Source organism: Sparus aurata, chromosome 22 (assembly GCF_900880675.1).
Source record: "Sparus aurata chromosome 22, fSpaAur1.1, whole genome shotgun sequence".
NCBI classification, from domain to species: Eukaryota; Metazoa; Chordata; class Actinopteri; order Spariformes; family Sparidae; genus Sparus; species Sparus aurata.
The window spans coordinates 16,673,075-16,693,147 of NC_044208.1; the positions used below are offsets into that span (position 1 = coordinate 16,673,075).

Genomic DNA, 20,073 nt, shown 5'->3' on the forward strand with positions numbered 1-20,073 from the left:
GAAACCAAATCAGTCTGAACCAAAGCAAAAAATCTCAGTGAACCCCTCACCTGAGGAACTCGTTGATTCCCTTCTCACTGAAGGAGCCCCTGAGCAGGGCAAACTTCATCTTGCGTGTGTTGATGGCCGCCATGGCGGGGTAACCAAAACCACCAATACCCAGAGAGGCCTCCAGCTCCATCTGCGCTCCAGCTTCAGTCCACAGCCAGCTGACAAAGGCAGAGCAGGCTGTTAGTCACAGACATAATTAGTGATTCCAAGAATAATCCAAGACTAATTTCTCATCCTTACCCCCACATCTTCTTCTTGTACTTCTCCGCATTCTTCATCATCACATCCAGGTAGTCGTTTCTACCTGAAGCACCTGTTGAGACACAATGACAGCGGGTGGTGAGTGATTCAAGGATGAATCCGTTTTTGGTGTGATATATGTCCATACACAAATATTTTTAAGTTTCTCAAAAGATACATATAATAATTATTTAACATTTCCTCAGACCGAGGTGTGTGTGCTGGGTCTCACCTGTGTCCAGGATGTGTGGCAGGACTGCAATGATACACAACTGACTGTCCTCACAGGTCTTCTTCATGATGTCTTCACTGAGGATCTGACAGACAAACATTTACAACATCAGTAAATGTGATGATTGAGTCAAATTCAAGCACTTTTCAGTTCTTGATCACATCAGATAAAAATTTAAGCTCTTCCAAGGATTTCCAGCAGCCGTACAAACCCTGTTGACTGCTATCCAAGAGGTGCTTTTTTAAATTTGGGGTCTAACTTTGCCAACAGCACCAGCACTATAAACCTCCATACATGAATGTTTGATGCAGATACAGAAGTGTCCTAACCTCCACCAGCTCAGGAGGAGCAGCATTGTCAGAATACAGATCCAAGGCCCTCTCAATGATGTCTCCACGGGAGCGGCCTCCTTGGTAATCTTCAGGCTCCTCGCCTTTGCGGAAAATCTTGATGGTGGGAAATCCTCGGATCTACACACAGAAAACACATCCACTGCTTCAGTTCTGTGAGTTCATTGCCCTTGATTACCTATCAATATTCAAGCACTATTCACTACATGGACGACGCTTAGCGTTGTTCAGAATGGCACGAATGCAGACGGGAAATATGCATGAAGGCAACTTCAACAAACACGGAGAAGAGTGAGTGTGAAACCAAACTGGGTCAATCTGGAAAGGAGCAAAATGAGCCAAGACAAAATGGGCAGCTCGTACTTAGAAGAGCAGCTACTTGTGACACATGGACGTGATTTGGGTATAAAAAATTCTGAGACACGAACCAGAAAAACAGATGTCAAATGCGAGTAAGAAACCTCCTATTTGTGCTGTGTACATTTCAAAATGTCATAACAAATAGTCCTTTCCATGTGGTCATTTTTACTATTTACTTATTTTATTTTGAGAAGATGTTATAATCATCGTCTGGATATGAAAGATTTTGATCATATCATACGGCCCTACACTTAGCTGGTTCGTTCTTTTGTTTTGTATCCACTTGTACAGCAGTTCGTATTAGGATCGTACACCAGTGCACATCATGATCTTATGGATTCTTGCTCACCCCGTAGCGGCCGGAAACAACCTGGTGCACAGTCGCATCCACAGCTCCGAGGCGAACTTTGCCCTTGGTCTGCTCCTTGACAGCTGAGGCTGCAGCTGCCCACTCAGGCTCCAGGCTGTTAACGACAGAAGAGAGCGAGGTTAAAAAAAAAAAAAAAAAAAAAAAAAAAACTGAGGATGATAAACTTGATAGAGAAGTAAATCCAAAGCAGAAAATTCACGTTCAAAATTGTTCCAGTGAGACTTGTTTTTCTCGTCTCCCTTACCCTAGTGAGGTGGAGGGCTTTCACGGACTATGTCAGGTAACAAACTCACTTTTTGCAGTGTCCACACCAGGGGGCAAAGAACTCCACCAGCCACACGTCATCGCTCTCCAGCACCATCTTGTTAAAGTTGTCGTCTGTGAGCTCGACCACATCGTTCTTACTGCCACCGCCACCGCCACTCTGCTGCTGGAGGACAATACAGTGTTACGTCACCACGTTCAGTGAAGTGTTCAATCTTTCTGATTTTAATATAACTGCAATTTCAAGCTCCTCCATTGGTTAACTGCTGGATCTACCTGTTTGCTGTAGCCAGAGCCTCCAGACTTGCCGCTGAGCCTCTCTTTCACCAGAGAGCGCAAAGCGTTCATGGCTCCGTCCACAATGGCCTGGCTACTGCGTCCACCTGAAGGGTGAAAACGCGCAGGGGACAGTTAGTTCAGCCAAAAACAATACTTTATCATCAAAGTTCAACATCTGTCTCAAAATAACTTGAGGAAAGTTAGTTTGAAAGCAAATTAAGGGATTTAATGGGAAAGTGCAATTGTGTTGCCCCAAACCCAAATAAGAAGAGTTGAAATGTGATAAACGATGTTTTAGTTAAGCCTGATGTTGCCTTCTACAGAAAAAGAATTATCCCTGTCACTTCTCCACGGGGAATCATACAGCGTATTAATAAAACAAGAGTACATATTATGTAGAAGCCATTTGTTCAGTGCAGTGGTGCTGTCCGTACCTTGGTACTCCTCTGGCTTGTTCTTATTGGCTCCAAAGATCTTGATGGTGGGGAAACCTCTGACGCCATACTGACCGCCCAGTGACTTGTGCTGGTCTGCATCTACGGCACCGATCTTGACAATACCCTGAGGGATTTAACAACAGACATGTTGTGAGTGTGCACTCCCAGCCTTTAATAACAGCAAAATATAGATGGCCTGTTAATAATATTCTCCACGTAACATCTGTGTGCCGACTCTGGAAGTCAGCGAGTGCAACAGTTACTTGTGTATGCAGGATTTGATAAACATTAGAGGTGATAAATATGTGTAGAAAAACACATTCTGTGAAATAAACAGCGAGTCCGCCCACATCTCACGCCTCTGTCTGCAGTTATTCTCACTGCTGAGTTAGAAACTTCTAAACACTTGGAGGTGTGACAAACCTGTAAGCTACAGTTTAGCAGTTAGGGTTGGGATTAGGGTTGCAGCGGTATACAGTTTATGAAACTGTGGTATGAAAATCAGCAATTATCATACCATTAGTGTTAGTGTTTAATGTTATTAAAAAATAAAAATATTTCACATGTACATATGGTTTCCTCTGGACATATTATGTAGAATTTTATTAGCTTAATAAAAGATGTTTGTTCAACCAAAAACACTTAATTCCTAGGGGTCATTTTAACTTATACTAATTGTTTCTCTAGTCTGCAAACATCAACTGCAAGCATGTCATCGTGATCATCTTGCCAGTAGCAGCATTCACCAAAAATATTTTGTACTTTTCACTGAGAATGTCTTCAGCTGAGACAACACAGCCTGTCAGTCAGTCTGCAGCACAACTGGCAATAAACTGGAGATGACCAGAGAGGTTTGTGTACCTTGAGGGCAGTGGCGGCCTTCTTCCAATCAGGAGTCAGATTTTGACAGTGGCCACACCTGTGGTGATAAACAGCAGAGAGGGAGGTAGGGAGAGAGTGAGTGAGGAGGAAAGTATGGAAATATTTTACAGCTACTGATCTGATGTTACAAGAGACACACTGTGATATTAGATGGAGATAATCCTACAGTCTTTCAGTACATGGCTGCTGAATGTGTTAAAATATACATCACATGTATTTGTCACACTTCTATTAATTACAGAAAAAAAAACAAAGTCCACATATCCAGTGAATAATTAACACTTCTCATTTACGTAGACTTCTGACTATCTGCTCACGTCTTCACTGGCTACAGAATTGCCTTCAGTCAGGCTGCAACTAACTATTTTTTCAATTGTCGATGGATTTGTTGATTTTTTTTCCTCAGTTCATCAGTTCGCTGTTTGGTCTATAAAACTTTGTTCTGTTCTGTTCTTGAAGCCAAAGATGACGTCCTTGACCGTCTTTTTATTTACATTTAAGATCTGGAATAATTTATTACAAGAACAGCTGGCGGTAAATTTAACACTGATTCCTCAGGTAACACAGGGAAGCTGATTTCTCCAAATCAAGCAAAACCTAGCAACTTCTAAAAAGGGTCCAGTTTGTAGAATTGAGGGGCAGCTAGCCGTTTGCAGATTGCAACCAACTGAACTCCCCTCATCTCAGTGCGAAAAATGTAAGCGGCCCCCTCTGAATCAAATGTTGGATTGGATTTAACTAAGTACATTTGCTTAAGCATGGTACAAAGATTAGTTATGAAGATTACTTGCATTTTATTTAATGTTTTCATTTCCTGCCTCTCCACTACAATATGGAGGCAAATATTGCACTTTTCACAAACTACATCTGTTTGATAACCTCAATCAATTCATTTGAGCAGCAATCAGACAAAAAAAACACAGATTCCATTAGTCAGAAAAATGCTGAAATAGGAACAGATCATCAGCCAGGCTGATAATTACTCGCCCCATGTTGTACAGCATGTTCAAACATGAAAATATATCTACTATTCTACTTTCACTTTAGATACTTACTTACTTTTACTGCCAGAAATGTATTTTTATATTTAATATCAGCTACCTTTAAGACTTTTACTCATGTACTAGTAGCATGGGTGACTTTCACTTTTACCAAACTAATATATCAACACAATATCTTTACTTGTACTCAAGTATGACAGAATTAAAACATAATTTTGAATATTATATTCCATCGCACAGATCCTCTAACATCCTTCACACTGGATCTTTAATCAACAGCTCAGGTCGTTTTAGCTTTTTGAAACATATATCCTGATGTTTTTACCCCTCTGTAAAGCCCTTTGACTTGTTTTAGTGTGAGATTGTGCCTCTACAATTAAACTTGAACTTTGTAAGGGCAATCCAACCCAAGGAGGAGCTAGCAAGCTTTGCACACAAGTCTCTTCAGGTCATAATGTTTCTATGAAGACTTTAAACAGAGTCCATAACAGAGACTCGTTGTATGTGGCAAGAATGAGCTTGCTAATTTTCTCATTCTTCCTTTTGTTATTTAAATGTGATTTGTACTGTAAATTTGGATTTGAAGTTTAAAATATTGATCAGTCATTGATGAGTAAGTTTCATTGATATTGGCTATTTGTTAATCTTTTCTGTTTATAACAGGCTATTTCCTTTAAATTTGATACTCTGTACTGTAGCTTTAAGAGGCAGCAGCCTCACGCTCTAGCTCAAGAGAGGTCGTTGACCCAAGTGCTGTTGTGGACACCAGACTAGCAGTGGAGACACACGGTTTTCTTACCGTGTCCTGTCCTGTATTGTTTTTATTACATGAAGGCAATTTTCTTGGATAATTGAGTGACACAAGTGGAATAAAAGTTTTCTTCATTTTTTCAACTTTACCTGGATGTGAAGTGAGTTATTAAGAACAACAGCGCCTGGACACGTGTAAGCCATGAATACCTGCTAGTCAACATCTGCCGTAACATTAGTAAGAAAACCTTCTCCTTGTGGATTTTGCCTGTGGACTGAGAGTACGTTGGAGTTCGTGGATTCTGGAAAGGAAAGAAAAGGCGCTCTGCAATGGCTCAAGTAAGTGCATAGCTGACTGCAGCTGCTAGTGGAAACAGCTAACGCGTGGACTGAATGTTTTTGTCTTTTTTTTTGTCTACGCTACGCTAATTATCACGGACGATCTGCTAACTACCCGCGGACGGTTATCCTTTGTGTGTGCTTTGAAAGACATTGGAACACTTTGTTGTATTAAGCTAACAACAGCTAGCAAGTGGAAAAGGCTAATCTTGTATTAGGAATCATGGAGGAGGATAAAGATTCGGCCACAATGGAAAAACGGCAAGTGAAACCTACAGTCAAAGCTATGGAAGATGCATTACAGAGGAAAATAGGGTCAAGGAAAGCTACACTGACTCAGCTTACAGCAAAACGGAATGAGATGATTCTTTTAATGGATGATGATGGCAATTTGGAGGTGGTTAAGACCAAGTTGAATGTGGAGTTCAATAAGCTTTTTGGAGAGTTTTGTGAGGTGAACGTTTCTGTTAAAGGGTTGTTTCAGCAAGTTACCTCAGAAGAGGAAATGAACAGTGATCAAGAGAAGTGGTTCAAACCAAAAGCTGATTCATTCAAGGGCTTTATTGATCAAGTTGATGCTTGGATAGTAAACGTCCATAAACGTATGGAGGAAGCAAGGGAGGTTAATGAAAATATTAAACCGTCTGATAGCATATCAGAAACATCATCTCGAAAGTCCAAGAGGTCTAAGGCAAGCTCTGGTCGTACTTCTACATCCTCTGCCTCTTCAGCACGCTTGCAAGCGGAATTGGAAAGGGCTACTCTTTTGGCAAGGGCAGCAGCATTGAAAAGGAAGGAAGCCTTGGATACGCAAGAAGTAAAGCTTAAGGCAGAGAAGGAGGAACTTGAGCTTCAGACGGCTTTAGCTGCTTCAGATGCTAAACTTAAGGTTTTGACAAAGTTTGAAAAGGCTGACGCTCTACAAAAGGATGGTGAACAGTCTAAGCCACAAGAGAAGCAGCCAGCTATGGTGCAGAAAGCTCAGGAAGAGTCTGGGATACGTAATAACGTGGCCACTAATCATCATGGGGTTACAAGAAATAGACACAACCCACCACCACTCCCCAACGCTGCACAGTCAAATCAGTTAGCTACAAGTGATGTAGATGACGACGATTTCTCTTCAAGCAGCAGTTCTGCCGAAAGTGTAGCAGGTGCAGGGGCTTTGCCCACTGTAAGACAGCGTCAAAATGACATTACAGAACTATTGATCAAGCAACAAAAACTTTCTACTCTACCACCACAAAATATTCCTATCTTCAAGGGGGATCCTTTGGAATATAGACTCTTTATCAGAGCGTTTGAGCATGGTGTTGAAAGTAAAACAGAGAGCAGCAAGGATCGTCTGTACTTCATGGAACAATACACCAGCGGACAGCCCAGAGAGTTAATACGGAGTTGTCTACATATGGATCCAGAAAAGGGTTATTGTGAGGCAAAAAAACTCTTAAAGGAGCATTTCGGAAATGAATATAGGATCTCTGTGGCATACATAGACAAGGCTTTAAGTTGGCCTACAATCAAGGCAGATGATGGCGAAGGTCTAAATGCATTGGCTCTCTTCCTTACCAGCTGTAATAATGCAATGACAGACTTGGACTATATGGAAGAGTTGGATAATGTTGCCAACATGCGCGCCATTGTCAATAAGCTTCCATACAAGTTGAGAGAGAGGTGGAGGGGTGTTGCCTTTGATATCCAGGAGCAAACGGCTAGAAGACCCAAGTTTAAGGACCTCGTCAAGTTCATTAACATGCAGGCTAAGGTCGCGCTACACCCTTTGTTTGGAGATATAAAGGACAGCAACAAAGGACAAACCAAGTCCTCAGTAAACCTCACAGCAGAGAGGAAGAGTAGTAAGACGATCTTTACTACATCTGCAACGCCCATGAGTAACCAAAAAGGTGTCAGCACAGAGTTAAAGCCAAGCAAGAGGAGTCCTACTAGCTCTATCAGCGCTTTCACCAAGCCCTGCCTTTTTTGTCAGGGTGAACACAGCATGGTGCATTGTAAGAAACTGAGGAAATCACTTCACAAAGAGAAGATCGACTTTCTCCGTGGGAAAGGGCTATGCTTCAGTTGCTTGAAACAGGGGCACATGAGCAAGTCCTGTGAGGAGAAATTACAATGTGAGGTCTGCTCATTGCTTCATCCAACTGTGTTGCACATGAAGAGCAAAGACAAGGTTACACCAAAGGAAGAGACATTAGATGACAGTGAGAAGCCGTCTGTCATCAGTGGATTTGTGGACAAAGCAACCAACACATGTTCTGGTACTGGGGCCGGGGACACAAACAATATCCTTGCCATTGTTCCAGTACAAGTAAAGGCGATGAAAGGCAACAAGGTGGTTACAACATATGCTCTTTTGGACCCAGGCAGTACGGCTACCTTTTGCACCGAAGAGCTCATGAATGAGCTCCACCTTAGTGGAAAGAAGATAGACATTCTCCTAACAACTATGGGAGAACAAAAGACTGTTCATAGCCATGTTGTAACAGGCTTGGAAGTGTGTGGCCTAGAAAGTTGCAACTTCATAGAACTACAGGAAGTTTTCTCTCAAAAGACCATCCCGGCTAATAAAAGGAACATTCCACTGCAAGAAGACGTGGACAGATGGCCTCATCTGGAGCAAGTGAGAATTCCCCATATCAATGCAGAAATAGGACTGCTGATTGGAACCAATGTGCCAAAGGCTATGGAACCAGAGGAGGTCATCAGGAGTGTTAACGATGGACCTTACGCCGTAAGAACTATCCTTGGATGGACAGTTAATGGGCCTTTGAGAGACAACAATTGCGAGCCAACTGGAGATGGAAAATACATTACATCTAACAGAATATCAGTGGCTAAACTGGATGAGCTGTGGAATCAACAGTTCAAATACGACTTCCCTGAAAATAACCAAGAACAGCTGGAGATGTCCCGAGAAGACCTCCAATTCATGGACAGTGTTTCACAGTCTGCTAAACTGGCAGAGGGGCATTACTGTATTAGTCTACCACTAAAGAACAAGGATCTTCAAATGCCTAATAATCGTGTTGTAGCAGAACAGCGGGCTTTAAACTTGAAGAAAAAGCTTCTCAAGAATCATTCATTTCGTGAGGACTACATTGTCTTTATGAGTGATATGATCACCAGAGGCTTTGCAATGAAGGTTCCTGATGAAGAGCTTAACCGCAAAGATGGAAAGGTTTGGTACATTCCACACCATGGAGTGTACCATCCTAAAAAACACAAGCTGCGTGTTGTATATGATTGTGGTGCTTCTTATCAGGGAGTCACATTGAATGAGCAACTTCTTCAGGGACCAGACCTCACCAGTTCCTTAATTGGAGTCATCACCAGATTCCGACAAGAACCTGTGGCTATTATGGCTGATGTGGAAGCCATGTTCCATCAGGTAAAAGTCCCATCAGAAGACGCTGACCTTCTGTGGTTTCTATGGTGGCCTGGTGGAGATGTGAACAAACCACTGGAGGAATACAGGATGGTTGTGCACCTATTTGGTGCTACTTCATCACCGAGCTGTGCAAGCTACGCTCTCAGACGATGTGCTGAAGACAACAGGGACCCGTTTGATGCTTCAGTAATCAGCACAGTATTGCACAATTTCTACGTTGATGACTGCCTAAAGTCAGTCAGCTCCGAAGAAGAGGCGGTGTTGCTCTGCCACAATCTGAAAGCCATCTGTCAGAAGGGGGGCTTCAGTTTAACAAAGTGGATTAGCAACAGCCGGGTGGTGCTGGCAGCTATACCTCAGAAGGAAATGGCAAAGGAAATAAAAGATCTGGATCTGGATTCAGATTCACTCCCCATCGAAAGAGCATTGGGAGTACAATGGTGCGTGGAGTCCGACCAATTCAAGTTCAGGATTGCCATCCAAGATAAACCTCTCACCAGAAGAAACATTCTCTCCGTGGTGAGTTCTGTCTACGATCCTTTGGGAATCTTGGCGCCAGTGGTTCTGCCCGCAAAAAGGATCCTGCAAGAGCTCTGTAGGCTAAAGCTCAGCTGGGATGACATAATTCCAGATCATCTTGCACAGCAGTGGTTTGACTGGATTAAGGATCTGCAGTTGCTCACTGATTTTGGAGTTGATCGATGTTTCAAGCCAGCCCATTTTGGAGAGGCTACATATGCTCAGCTGCATCATTTTTGTGATGCTAGTGAAGAGGGCTATGGCACTGTTACCTACTTAGTTCAACAGAACAGCAAAGGCCAAGTCCATAGCGCGTTTGTCATGGGAAAGGCTAGGGTTGCCCCACTCAAGCCCACCACCATCCCACGCCTGGAATTAACGGCGGCAACTATGGCAGTGCGCATGGACAGATTGGTAAGGAAGGAGCTGGAGCTACAGCTTACCGTTTCAGTGTTTTGGACAGACAGCACGGCTGTGCTCAAGTATATTAACAATGAAATGACAAGATTTCGTACATTTGTGGCCAATAGAGTGGCGGAAATTCTGAAGGTGTCAACAGGATCTCAATGGAGGCATGTCAGCACACACTTGAATCCTGCTGATTATGCATCAAGAGGACAGACAGTGAAGTCCTTTGTGCAAAACCACGCCTGGATTTCTGGACCTGATTTTATCACCCAGTCGTCTGACAACTGGCCAGAGAACCCTGACCGTCTGACAGACCTCAACACTGCTGATCCAGAGATCAAGAAAAATGCCACCATAAACGCTCTTGCAGTAGAAGAAAAGGTTGACGTAATGCAGAAACTAATCGAGTACTACTCCTCATGGATGCGCCTTAAGAAAGCAGTGGCATGGATCCTTAACGTGAGGAACACATTGCTTTGCATGGTTAAAAAGAGAAAGGAGCAAAGAGTTGCTATTACACTGTCTGACGCTGACAAGGATCAACAAAAACAGCAGTTGCAAAATTTTATGGCGACCTACAAGACAAGCCTCAGCAAAGCAACCCTCACAGTGGATGATCTGAAAGAGGCTGAACTGGAGATCATACGCCACTGTCAGTGGAAGAGATTCCAAGAGGAAATCAACTCTTTAAAAATGGGTGAGCCTGTCAAAAGGAGTAGCCACACATACAAGCTAAACCCGGTTCTTCAAGATGGCATTCTTAGAGTTGGAGGAAGGCTTAACCGAGCAGCCATGCCAGAAGAATCTAAACATCCAGCTATCTTGGCTAAGGACCTTCGGGTGTCAGAGCTCATCCTTCAGGAGATCCACAGGGAAGTAGGTCACAGTGGACGCAACCATGTCCTATCCAAGCTGCGTCTAAAATACTGGATCCCTAACGTCAGTGCAACAATAAGAAGAGTGTTATCCAAGTGCCTTGTGTGTCGACGGCTACGTGGTGTTACTGGGCAGCAACAAATGGCAGACCTGCCACGAAACAGGGTCTTACCTGATGAACCACCGTTCACTAGAACTGGAGTGGACTATTTTGGTCCTTTTGAAATAAAGCGGGGAAGAGCTACTGTGAAGAGATACGGTGTTATCTTCACCTGTTTAGCCATTCGGGCTGTCCACTTAGAAGTATCAGCATCCCTTGACACAGACTCTTTCATTAACGCTCTTCGGAGGTTTATCGCACGAAGAGGTCAGGTTGTGGAGCTACGTTCTGACAATGGGACCAATTTCGTTGGGGCAGAGCGAGAGCTCAAGAAGGCTATTCAAGAGTGGAACACCTCAAAAATAGAGGAAACATTGCTTCAACGAGGCATTAAATGGATGTTCAACCCCCCAGCTGCCTCTCACCATGGAGGAGTCTGGGAGCGTTTAATCCGGTCCATCAGGAAAATCCTCAATGCCACCCTGAGAACTCAGAATCTGGATGAGGAAAGCCTCCAAACATTTCTATGTGAAGCCGAGGCCATCATTAATGGGAGACCCATTACCACCCCCTCGAGTGACCCCAACGACCTAGAGGCACTCAGCCCAAATCACCTCCTACTACTGCGGACCAAGCCAGCTCTACCTCCAGGACTTTTCCAGAAGGAGGACCTCTATGAACGTCGAAGATGGAGGCAAGTCCAATATATGGCGGACCTTTTTTGGAAACGCTGGGTGAGAGAGTATCTGCCCGAGCTCCAGATGCGCCACAAGTGGTCACGGGCGTCACGTAACTTTGTGCCAGGAGACATTGTTTTGCTGGTGGATGAGACGGCACCGAGAAACTCCTGGGTCATTGGCAAAATCCTTGAGGCAGTGCCAGATGAACATGGACTTGTTCGCCGAGTTCGTTTAAAGACTAAGACCAGTGAACTAGTTAGACCCATCACCAAGGTCTGTCTGCTCCTAGAAGCAGTATGAGACGGAAGTAGAGCATGGCCTCCTTCGGTATGTCAAGTACCAGAGACTAATAACAGAAGAAAGAAGACGTAACTCTGGATTGTTCTTAACACTTTAATTGCCCTGTGGTTATTTTGATGTACGTGGTTTGTAATTGTCTCTAAGTTTAGAGAACAATTAGGGGCCGGATAATGTATGTGGCAAGAATGAGCTTGCTAATTTTCTCATTCTTCCTTTTGTTATTTAAATGTGATTTGTACTGTAAATTTGGATTTGAAGTTTAAAATATTGATCAGTCATTGATGAGTAAGTTTCATTGATATTGGCTATTTGTTAATCTTTTCTGTTTATAACAGGCTATTTCCTTTTGATTTGATACTCTGTACTGTAGCTTTAAGAGGCAGCAGCCTCACGCTCTAGCTCAAGAGAGGTCGTTGACCCAAGTGCTGTTGTGGACACCAGACTAGCAGTGGAGACACACGGTTTTCTTACCGTGTCCTGTCCTGTATTGTTTTTATTACATGAAGGCAATTTTCTTGGATAATTGAGTGACACAAGTGGAATAAAAGTTTTCTTCATTTTTTCAACTTTACCTGGATGTGAAGTGAGTTATTAAGAACAACAGCGCCTGGACACGTGTAAGCCATGAATACCTGCTAGTCAACATCTGCCGTAACACTCGTATTGAAGCTACTGGTCACCTCGGTTGATCTGAGGACACTTGTTACCGCCACCAAAGTTATATGGACTCACCAGGGAGCGTAAAACTCAATGAGCCACAGGCTGTCACTCTGGATCACCTCCCTGTTGAAGTTGGAGGGGTTGAGCTCAACAACATCGTCGCTGGCTGAGTAAAAGGCTTGGACGGACAGGACCAGGGAGCAGCCCAGCACTCCTGGAAGAGGAGGAGGAGGAGGAGGAGAGGGACACAAAAGGTTTACTCTCTGTGTGTGCTCACGAGTCACACCAGCTACTGTGAGCACTGGAACGACAATGTTAGCACACCCAAATATAGTTTAAAAGCAGAATCAGCGCACATTTATGTAATAACAAGTGAAAGCCACGTTTATTAATTCATTAACTGAACGATGACGGAGGCCTGGTGCTGTTCTGTGCTCCTCAACTTAGCTATTCAAGCTAACTCACACTCGCGAAAACACACTCGAACACGCCGAATACGAACAAATTCACACACATAACGTTGAGCGGACGTGTGGGAGCTGTTGTCACTCACCGAGTACAAGCGGTCTCATGGTTTTCAGCTGCTCTCTGCTCGGCTCCCGTTAGAAACACACACACACAAACCGCTGCGTCTCCCTCAAAAGTAGATCGAAAAATCTCACCGTGGCCCGCGCTGATTGGTCCACTGCTGGCAACGCCGCGCTTCAGCCAATCAGAGCGCGCCGTGTAGTTTATGGCGCCGGTACGCGGAAGAGAAGCTGGAGGAGGAGAGAGGAGGCAACATGCAAGTCTAGCAGGAGGAGAGGCAACAAATGTGACCGGGGCTGACCGAAGACCCCCAATACTAGTAGACTACTAATAGAGATTATTATGTTATCATTACTGTTTTTAAGTCTGTTTTACCTTAAATATGAGCAGCAACACCACAACATAAACAAAACACTCCATTAATGGTAAAAAAGCAGTCAGATTTTTAGACTATACATGGATAAACACATTGTAAAGTGCAAATATGTACACTACTGATGCAATTGGCTCTTTATGATCTCACCCCACCAATTTCAATATACACGCCTGTATTACTCCAGTGTTTGCGGGTGCAAGAGTTAACGCATGACTTGCAGCTCATGTTCGGGAGGTGTATGACTTGATCTGTGACACATCACTAAATAAACTTGGACGAACAATGGCAACCGACTGGTGTCCCAGACCAGATGTCTCCTCCAGTCAAATTGGCCTTAAATTCCTGTGTTTGTTTTAAGGCTAGTAAAAAAAATAAATAAATAAATTTAAAAAAAAAATTGCATAGTGCATCTTTAAAGAAGTGAAACAGTATACAGTAACTTCATTAATATAGAATAGAATCAAACATAAGAATAGAGACCGTGCGCAGGAAATACAAACAAGAAGCAGGAAGTATGGTCAGTCAAATATATGTAAAGTGTCCGGGCTAAAGATAGACTTCATATAGAAGACTGGCTCTTTCATCATTATTACTGATGCAATGATGTGTAACTGCTATCTTAATGTTGTAGCCTCCTGACGTCATTACTCTGCAAAGTAACTTCAGCAGTGAAGTGAATGAAATGGTAGGCGTTATCTACACAGCGGGATGACAGGGGCTTAACCCCGACAATATTTTAAATGTTAATAGCTTAATTATATGGTGTTGTCTGTTTTATTTCTTCTTTGTTGTGTTTTCTCCTGCTCATCACACGCCCAATTGTGTTCTTTCTCATGCCATTATTGAGGAGCCTTGTTGTTTGTAATTGCGTCAGTAAAGCATAAAAAAAAATATTTAAATGGCTGATTTTGTCCCCATCAACACCCGCAGTTTAAACACACTGCTGCTGGTTCTGGTGTTAAAGGGGAACTGTGTACTTTTGAGAAAGAAATTCAGACTCAGAATATTTTGATTTACAATGTAAATTAGGTAGTAATACAAACTCAGAAATATTTATTTTGTCCATAACTGAGTCAACAACCTGTTCTCAGTGGAAGACAAGGTCCCCAGAAGACGGCTTGAAGCTAAAAAAGGTGGCAGGGTCCGCCACATATGAACAAAGTAAAACAGTATGAAATTGTGTTTTATCATCATAGTCTTCTGATAAAATTTAATCACAGTAAAGGCGCTGTATATACTTTTAAAGAAACGTTTAGACTCCACTGCATTGCAGCTTCTTACTCCGGCAGTAGTTTTCCGCTTTAAGAGTCTACAAACACAAACACCGAACTTTATTGCGCTGTAAATGATCTTTTGATCACACATTAATGGATTCCTATCCTCAGTGGTTTGCACCAAACAAGTGTTTGTGTTCATAAAAGCCTGCAGGTTATTGTCGTGTGGAGGTTTCGCCACTAGGTGGAGACAAACAACGAGATAAAGGGCCTTTTGAGAAGCTGTGTGGTCAGTCTGTCTGCCGATCAATAATTCAGAGGGGACTGCTGCAGAACTCTGGCACGTCTGCAGATCTTTATATGAAAGTCGCCCGAAAAAAACAAACAAAGACAAAAACAATAAATTACAACTGATGGCACGCGCACTGACATCACTAAAGGGCCTCATTATACAAGTTGTTACAACAGCTTCACGTTTATTGAATCGATGCTCTCTCAGATTAAGTCATCATAATTATTATAAATAATTATCGATTATTACTCAGCTCGAGTCTTTCCGTCTGTGTTATTGAGTCTTTAATACATTCAAAATGGATGGTGGATAATGTGTGCAGGTCTGAGGTGCTATAGAAAAAACATTTCACAGGTTGTCTGTTGTAAAAAGGTTGATTTAGGGCGCATGTGCGATATTTCCTGTCAATCGATGACCTTTTCACTAATTGTTGCTTCTTCGGGCCGTCACGGAAAACCGAGCCGAGTCCGTCTGTGATTTCCCCGTTTGCTACTTCACAATTCATTACATGCCGCTGAGATTTATGATGCGCTGCGCCTGGCTGCACTGCGCTGCGTCAAGACGGCCGCAGACAGGAGGAGCAGGACCGGAAGACACGGCGGCTAAAAATAAAAGCATCAGTGGCGCTTTCAGTGTTACTGAAATTGCACATTTATTTTTTAATTCTTTCTCTCTGTGTTTCGAGGGATATGTATTGTTCTTTGGCCAGCCTGATTCAAAGATTTAGCCCCACTTTTGGTTTGAGTGATACATACTTTTTATTTTATAGTAATTTTGTGATGGAATGTCATGAAGTACATTTATTCAAGGGCTGCACTTAAGTATGATTTTGAAGATATTTGTACTTAACACGGGTATTTCCATTGTTCTGCTACTTTCCACTCTGCTACATTTTGGAGGCAAATATTGCAAATGTGGTATTTTTAATTATAAATGTTATCATCAATCAGAAGGAGAAAACATTAATTCTAATGATCTAGATGATGATCTAATCTAATCTGGAGCCAGTAACTGAATGTATGTATAATGTACTTTTACTTGTACTTTTGAGTAGTACATTTAAGTTGCTTTTGATACTTTGCGTATGTTTAATATCAGATACGTTCAGACTTTCACCCAAGATTTGTACTCAAGAGTGACTTTCACTTCTACCAAAGTCATATTTTAACATGATACTTTTGTAATATGACTTTTGGATAATTTTTTTTACAAGACTTCAGTGTATTGTACTTTGAAAAAGGAAGGAATTAAACAACTTTTAAAAATACCTCAAGAACTCAAAAACCTCAAAGTTCCTGAGGTTGCTCTTTAAAAAAAGAAAGAAGGAAAAAGTGTTTTTCTGTGTAACTTGAGGGTGAACTTACCCAAGCGCAGACATTTTATTTTGAGGGTTATCACCGGAAGTCTTGTGGTTTCACTGTGATGCGCTTGACATTACGCGCACTTCAATGCCAACTTTCTCTGAGCGCACAGGCGCACTGTTCACCGCCAAACACGGTTGTGTTGAGAAGACTTGGAGCTGCAGTCGCCTCCGAGCAAACATTTATTTAATTGTTTGTTTGTTTGTTTTTGTTTTTCAACCAAAACACAGAGCAGGAGATTTGGGAGATTTTACGCACAGCGCCAGAGCTTCTGGTGACTTGCGTCTACTTTGATCCAGGGCACACTTTGGAGAAAAAATCTCGACGAGTTGGAGTGTTTCGCGACGGTCCTGTTGTCAACACAATGTGGGGGATGCAGAGGACGCGGTACGCAGACTGCAACGGCTCCGAGGCCAGCGAGGAGACGGAGATCGTTGTGAACATTGGCGGAGTGAAACAGGTGTTATACGGGGACGTGTTGAATCGCTACCCGGACACCCGGCTGGCAGAGCTGGTGGACTGCTCACTTAAATCCTCTGAAGAAAGGTCCTCACTATGTGACGACTATGACCCTGACACGGGAGAGTTTTATTTTGACAGGGACCCCGAGGCCTTTAAATGTATAATTGAGCTGTATTATTATGGAGAGATTCACATGAAAAGAGGCATCTGCCCGATTTGTTTCATGAAGGAGATGGAGTTCTGGAAAATCGACTCTGATTTCCTGGATGAATGCTGTAAATACGCCCTGAAGGAGGTGGAGGATGAACTTGCGGAGATCGCGGAGAAAGTGAGAACTATCCTGGTGGACCGAGAGGGAGATCCGTCCGCAGCTGGCTGGCAGCGCTTCCAGATGTGCCTCTGGAGGCTGATGGAGAAGCCGGAGTCCTCGCTGCCTGCGCACATCATCGCTATAGTGTCGTTCATCTTCATCCTCGTCTCGTCCGTGGTGATGTGCGTGGGGACCATCCCCGACCTGCAGGTGGAGGACTCGGAGGGTAACCTCTCGGAGCACCCGACTCTGGAGGTCATCGAGACTGTGTGCATCGGCTGGTTCACGATCGAGTACCTGCTGCGTCTGATCTCCTCCCCGAATAAAATCAAATTCGTCCTGGCTTTCATGAACATCGTCGACTTCATGGCGATCATGCCCTTCTTCGTGGTGCTCATTCTGACCTCCTTCGGCGCGGGAGTGATGGAGCTGGCTAACGTGCAGCAGGCGGTGCAGGCTTTACGCATAATGCGCATTGCGCGCATTTTCAAGCTGGCACGACATTCCTCCGGACTCCAGACCCTCACATCTGCCCTGAAGAGCAGCTTCAAAGAGCTCGGGCTGCTCCTCATGTACATGGGCGTGGGGGTCTTCCTTTTCTCCGCACTGGGCTACACCATGGAGCAGAACCACCCGGACACACTCTTCACCAGCATCCCACAGTCGTTCTGGTGGGCTGTGATCACAATGACCACGGTGGGCTATGGAGACGTCTACCCCAAAACCACTTTAGGTCGGTGTAACGCAGCCATCAGCTTCCTGTGCGGGGTGATCGCCATAGCGCTGCCCATACACCCCATCATCAACAATTTCGTGCTGTTCTACAACAAGCAACAGGTGTTGGAGACTGCGGCCAAGCACGAGATTGAGCTGATGGCGCTGCGCTCCGCTGACAGTGCGCAGGAGGCTGCGCCCGGTGCACATAAACATGTCTGCGGCGCAGGGGTGTGGGACAACGCCATGCGTTCCTGTCACAGCGACACATACATCCCCTTACTGAAGGATCCCAGGGGAGCAGCGGGGATCCAGACCCCCAGCATGGACGCGAGCTTTGAGAGCACAGCTGAGGCCACTGAATATTTCATCTCATGAACACTGAAGACCATAAAACAAGGCAAACAACATCAAGTTAATTACCCATTTCTGACTTGTTCAAACAGTCCAGGATTCTAGATGATGGAGACATGCTTGTAAATAGCCCCATAGGGAGAAAATGACTGCAGTAGAGCTCTCCAGGGACCTGTATGGGAATTGTAGGAAATGCGCCCATTTAAAAAGGAACATGTGTGTGAGATATTGACTTGATGAGCTGCGCCTTTGCGCAGTAACTCCCTACAGGCAGAGGGGGGTCTGTTTGAACAGCAAGTACACAGATTTCCCCATGTAGGCTTCTTATATAACAACCCCCCCATCCCCAATCCCCACACTCATACTGTAGACTGCACTGTAGCTTACTCATCTGTACAGAAATAAATCACATTAGATGTTTTTTTGTTTTGTTTTGGGTTTTTTTAAAACTACTCATTTTAAAAAAGGAGAAAAAGAGGAATGTAGCCACCCCACGAGGCAAACACAACAAACTAAAAGGAAAACCGCTGGTGTTTCATATGACGCTCAATGAAATCTTTTAAAAACGTCTACAGACATTAAATGTGAGGGGAATGTAAAGGCAACATATCATCAGGTGCATTTCTGTGATCTCCTTGGCATCAAGTGTAATTGTGTGTAACTGACACTGTTTGATCGTGAGGTAATATATAAAAAAAACCACAAATCTCTCCTGGGATCAGAGAGGGTCTTGTAACCGACACCGAGACCTCTGAAGCTTCCCCGGCTGCAGGACGTGTTCCCATAATGGGTTTAAATTTTGCAGCAGCCGTCACCACTCTGCTTCTCTCTCTCCCCCACCCCGGAGGTTCAGTCAGTAGAATGACTCGACTACCAAGTGGAGCAACAGGCTGGAGGTTAAACCAAAAAATCATCCCACTGGTTGAGTTATACTCCACTTGAAAGATCTTTTCTTTTGCAGGGTGTGGTGTAGTTAACCCGAAGACCTGAGGGGAGGAGAGGATCTGTGATGAAAACTTCAATAAAAAGTGTAATAACAAGGACTTCCCTTTTCGTTAATTCATCAGAAATGGCATGCATTGTCAGGCTAGCAGGTGATCAGTAGGAACAGAAAGTGTAAGATCAGTAGTCTGCTGGGATAATGTGTCGCTGTATTTAAAGGTTACATTTTCACAGTCTGGAAGGTCTCTACTCCTACACCATTAGTCTGAGTGACATGGAACCTGCTGCATAAATAGAACAATCCACATTAGAAGCCACATTAGTTGGCACAGCAGGGGAGATATAATTAAAGACTGACATGTTTAATTCCAACGTCATGTCTCAGATGTCAGCGGTTTGATTTTGTTGCACCTTGGAGGGATGGTACATGTCGAGATTGTGTTGCCCCGAGACCCTCGTCTGATTTAGTGTAATCACATTATTAAATGTGAATGCCTTATGCACAAGAGGAACAGATCCCACTCATATTGTAACCTGAGAGTGAGATGGTGCAGTGGAACATGTTTGGATATTTGCCCTGAACTCTTATGTGGGCTTGGCTGTTGAATCAATTTTCAGTTTTTAATCTGAGATTCAGACAAAATCTAGTTTAACTCAACCTCAAACATCTGATTATGTTCCAAATACGTTAAAAACTGGATATTGGCCTATTTAACAATATTAAGTGGGCTATTGTTGAGCCTTTTTAATACACTTATACTGTTAAAACAGTAAAAAGTAAATCAGTTTGGTCACGTTTGCATTCTTAGGCCCATTAATAACACTAAACTGGACTTTCAATCATTTCTCCATACTTTAAGATGACTTTTTATCCTTTATTTTTATTTATCATGTAATTTTGGCTAGCAGTGTGTTTCCAATTAGACCACATTTAGCGTTTTGTTTATCCGTTAGGCTATTCATTTATTTACATTTAATTAGCAATGTGTGATCAATTAGTCTTCCTTAAGCTAACTATT

General features: G+C 43.4%; 2 protein-coding genes across 3 annotated transcripts in view; one reads left to right on the forward strand and one right to left on the reverse strand.

The window, feature by feature from the left end:
* The window catches only part of pdia6 (protein disulfide isomerase family A, member 6), a 14,643-nt gene extending 1,439 nt beyond the window's left edge, over window positions 1-13,204 (reverse strand). The window contains exons 1-11 of one of the 2 annotated variants that reach the window (XM_030405238.1): window positions 13,055-13,204; window positions 12,574-12,715; window positions 3,445-3,502; window positions 2,581-2,707; window positions 2,144-2,250; window positions 1,897-2,030; window positions 1,583-1,697; window positions 853-993; window positions 524-608; window positions 292-364; window positions 51-209 (exon numbers count right to left, since the gene is read on the reverse strand). In XM_030405238.1, the coding sequence (XP_030261098.1) occupies window positions 51-209; window positions 292-364; window positions 524-608; window positions 853-993; window positions 1,583-1,697; window positions 1,897-2,030; window positions 2,144-2,250; window positions 2,581-2,707; window positions 3,445-3,502; window positions 12,574-12,715; window positions 13,055-13,073 (1,160 nt within the window). In that variant the 5' untranslated portion in view covers window positions 13,074-13,204. Of the gene's footprint in view, window positions 1-50; window positions 210-291; window positions 365-523; window positions 609-852; window positions 994-1,582; window positions 1,698-1,896; window positions 2,034-2,143; window positions 2,251-2,580; window positions 2,708-3,444; window positions 3,503-12,573; window positions 12,716-13,054 lie in introns of both variants that reach the window. The other variant, XM_030405237.1, reaches the window with a different exon arrangement.
* A 3,149-nt stretch (window positions 13,205-16,353) lies between these two features.
* LOC115574046 (potassium voltage-gated channel subfamily F member 1-like) lies at window positions 16,354-19,155 on the forward strand. The gene has a single exon (XM_030405236.1). The coding sequence runs from the start codon at window positions 16,637-16,639 to the stop codon at window positions 18,134-18,136; it is 1,500 nt and encodes a 499-aa protein (XP_030261096.1). The 5' UTR covers window positions 16,354-16,636; the 3' UTR covers window positions 18,137-19,155.
* The last annotated feature ends 918 nt before the right edge of the window (window positions 19,156-20,073 follow it).

Coding starts and splice junctions, on each gene's coding strand:
- LOC115574046 (XM_030405236.1), top strand. CDS start 16,637: ATGTGGGGGATGCAGAGGACGCGGTACGCAGACTGCAACGGCTCCGAG.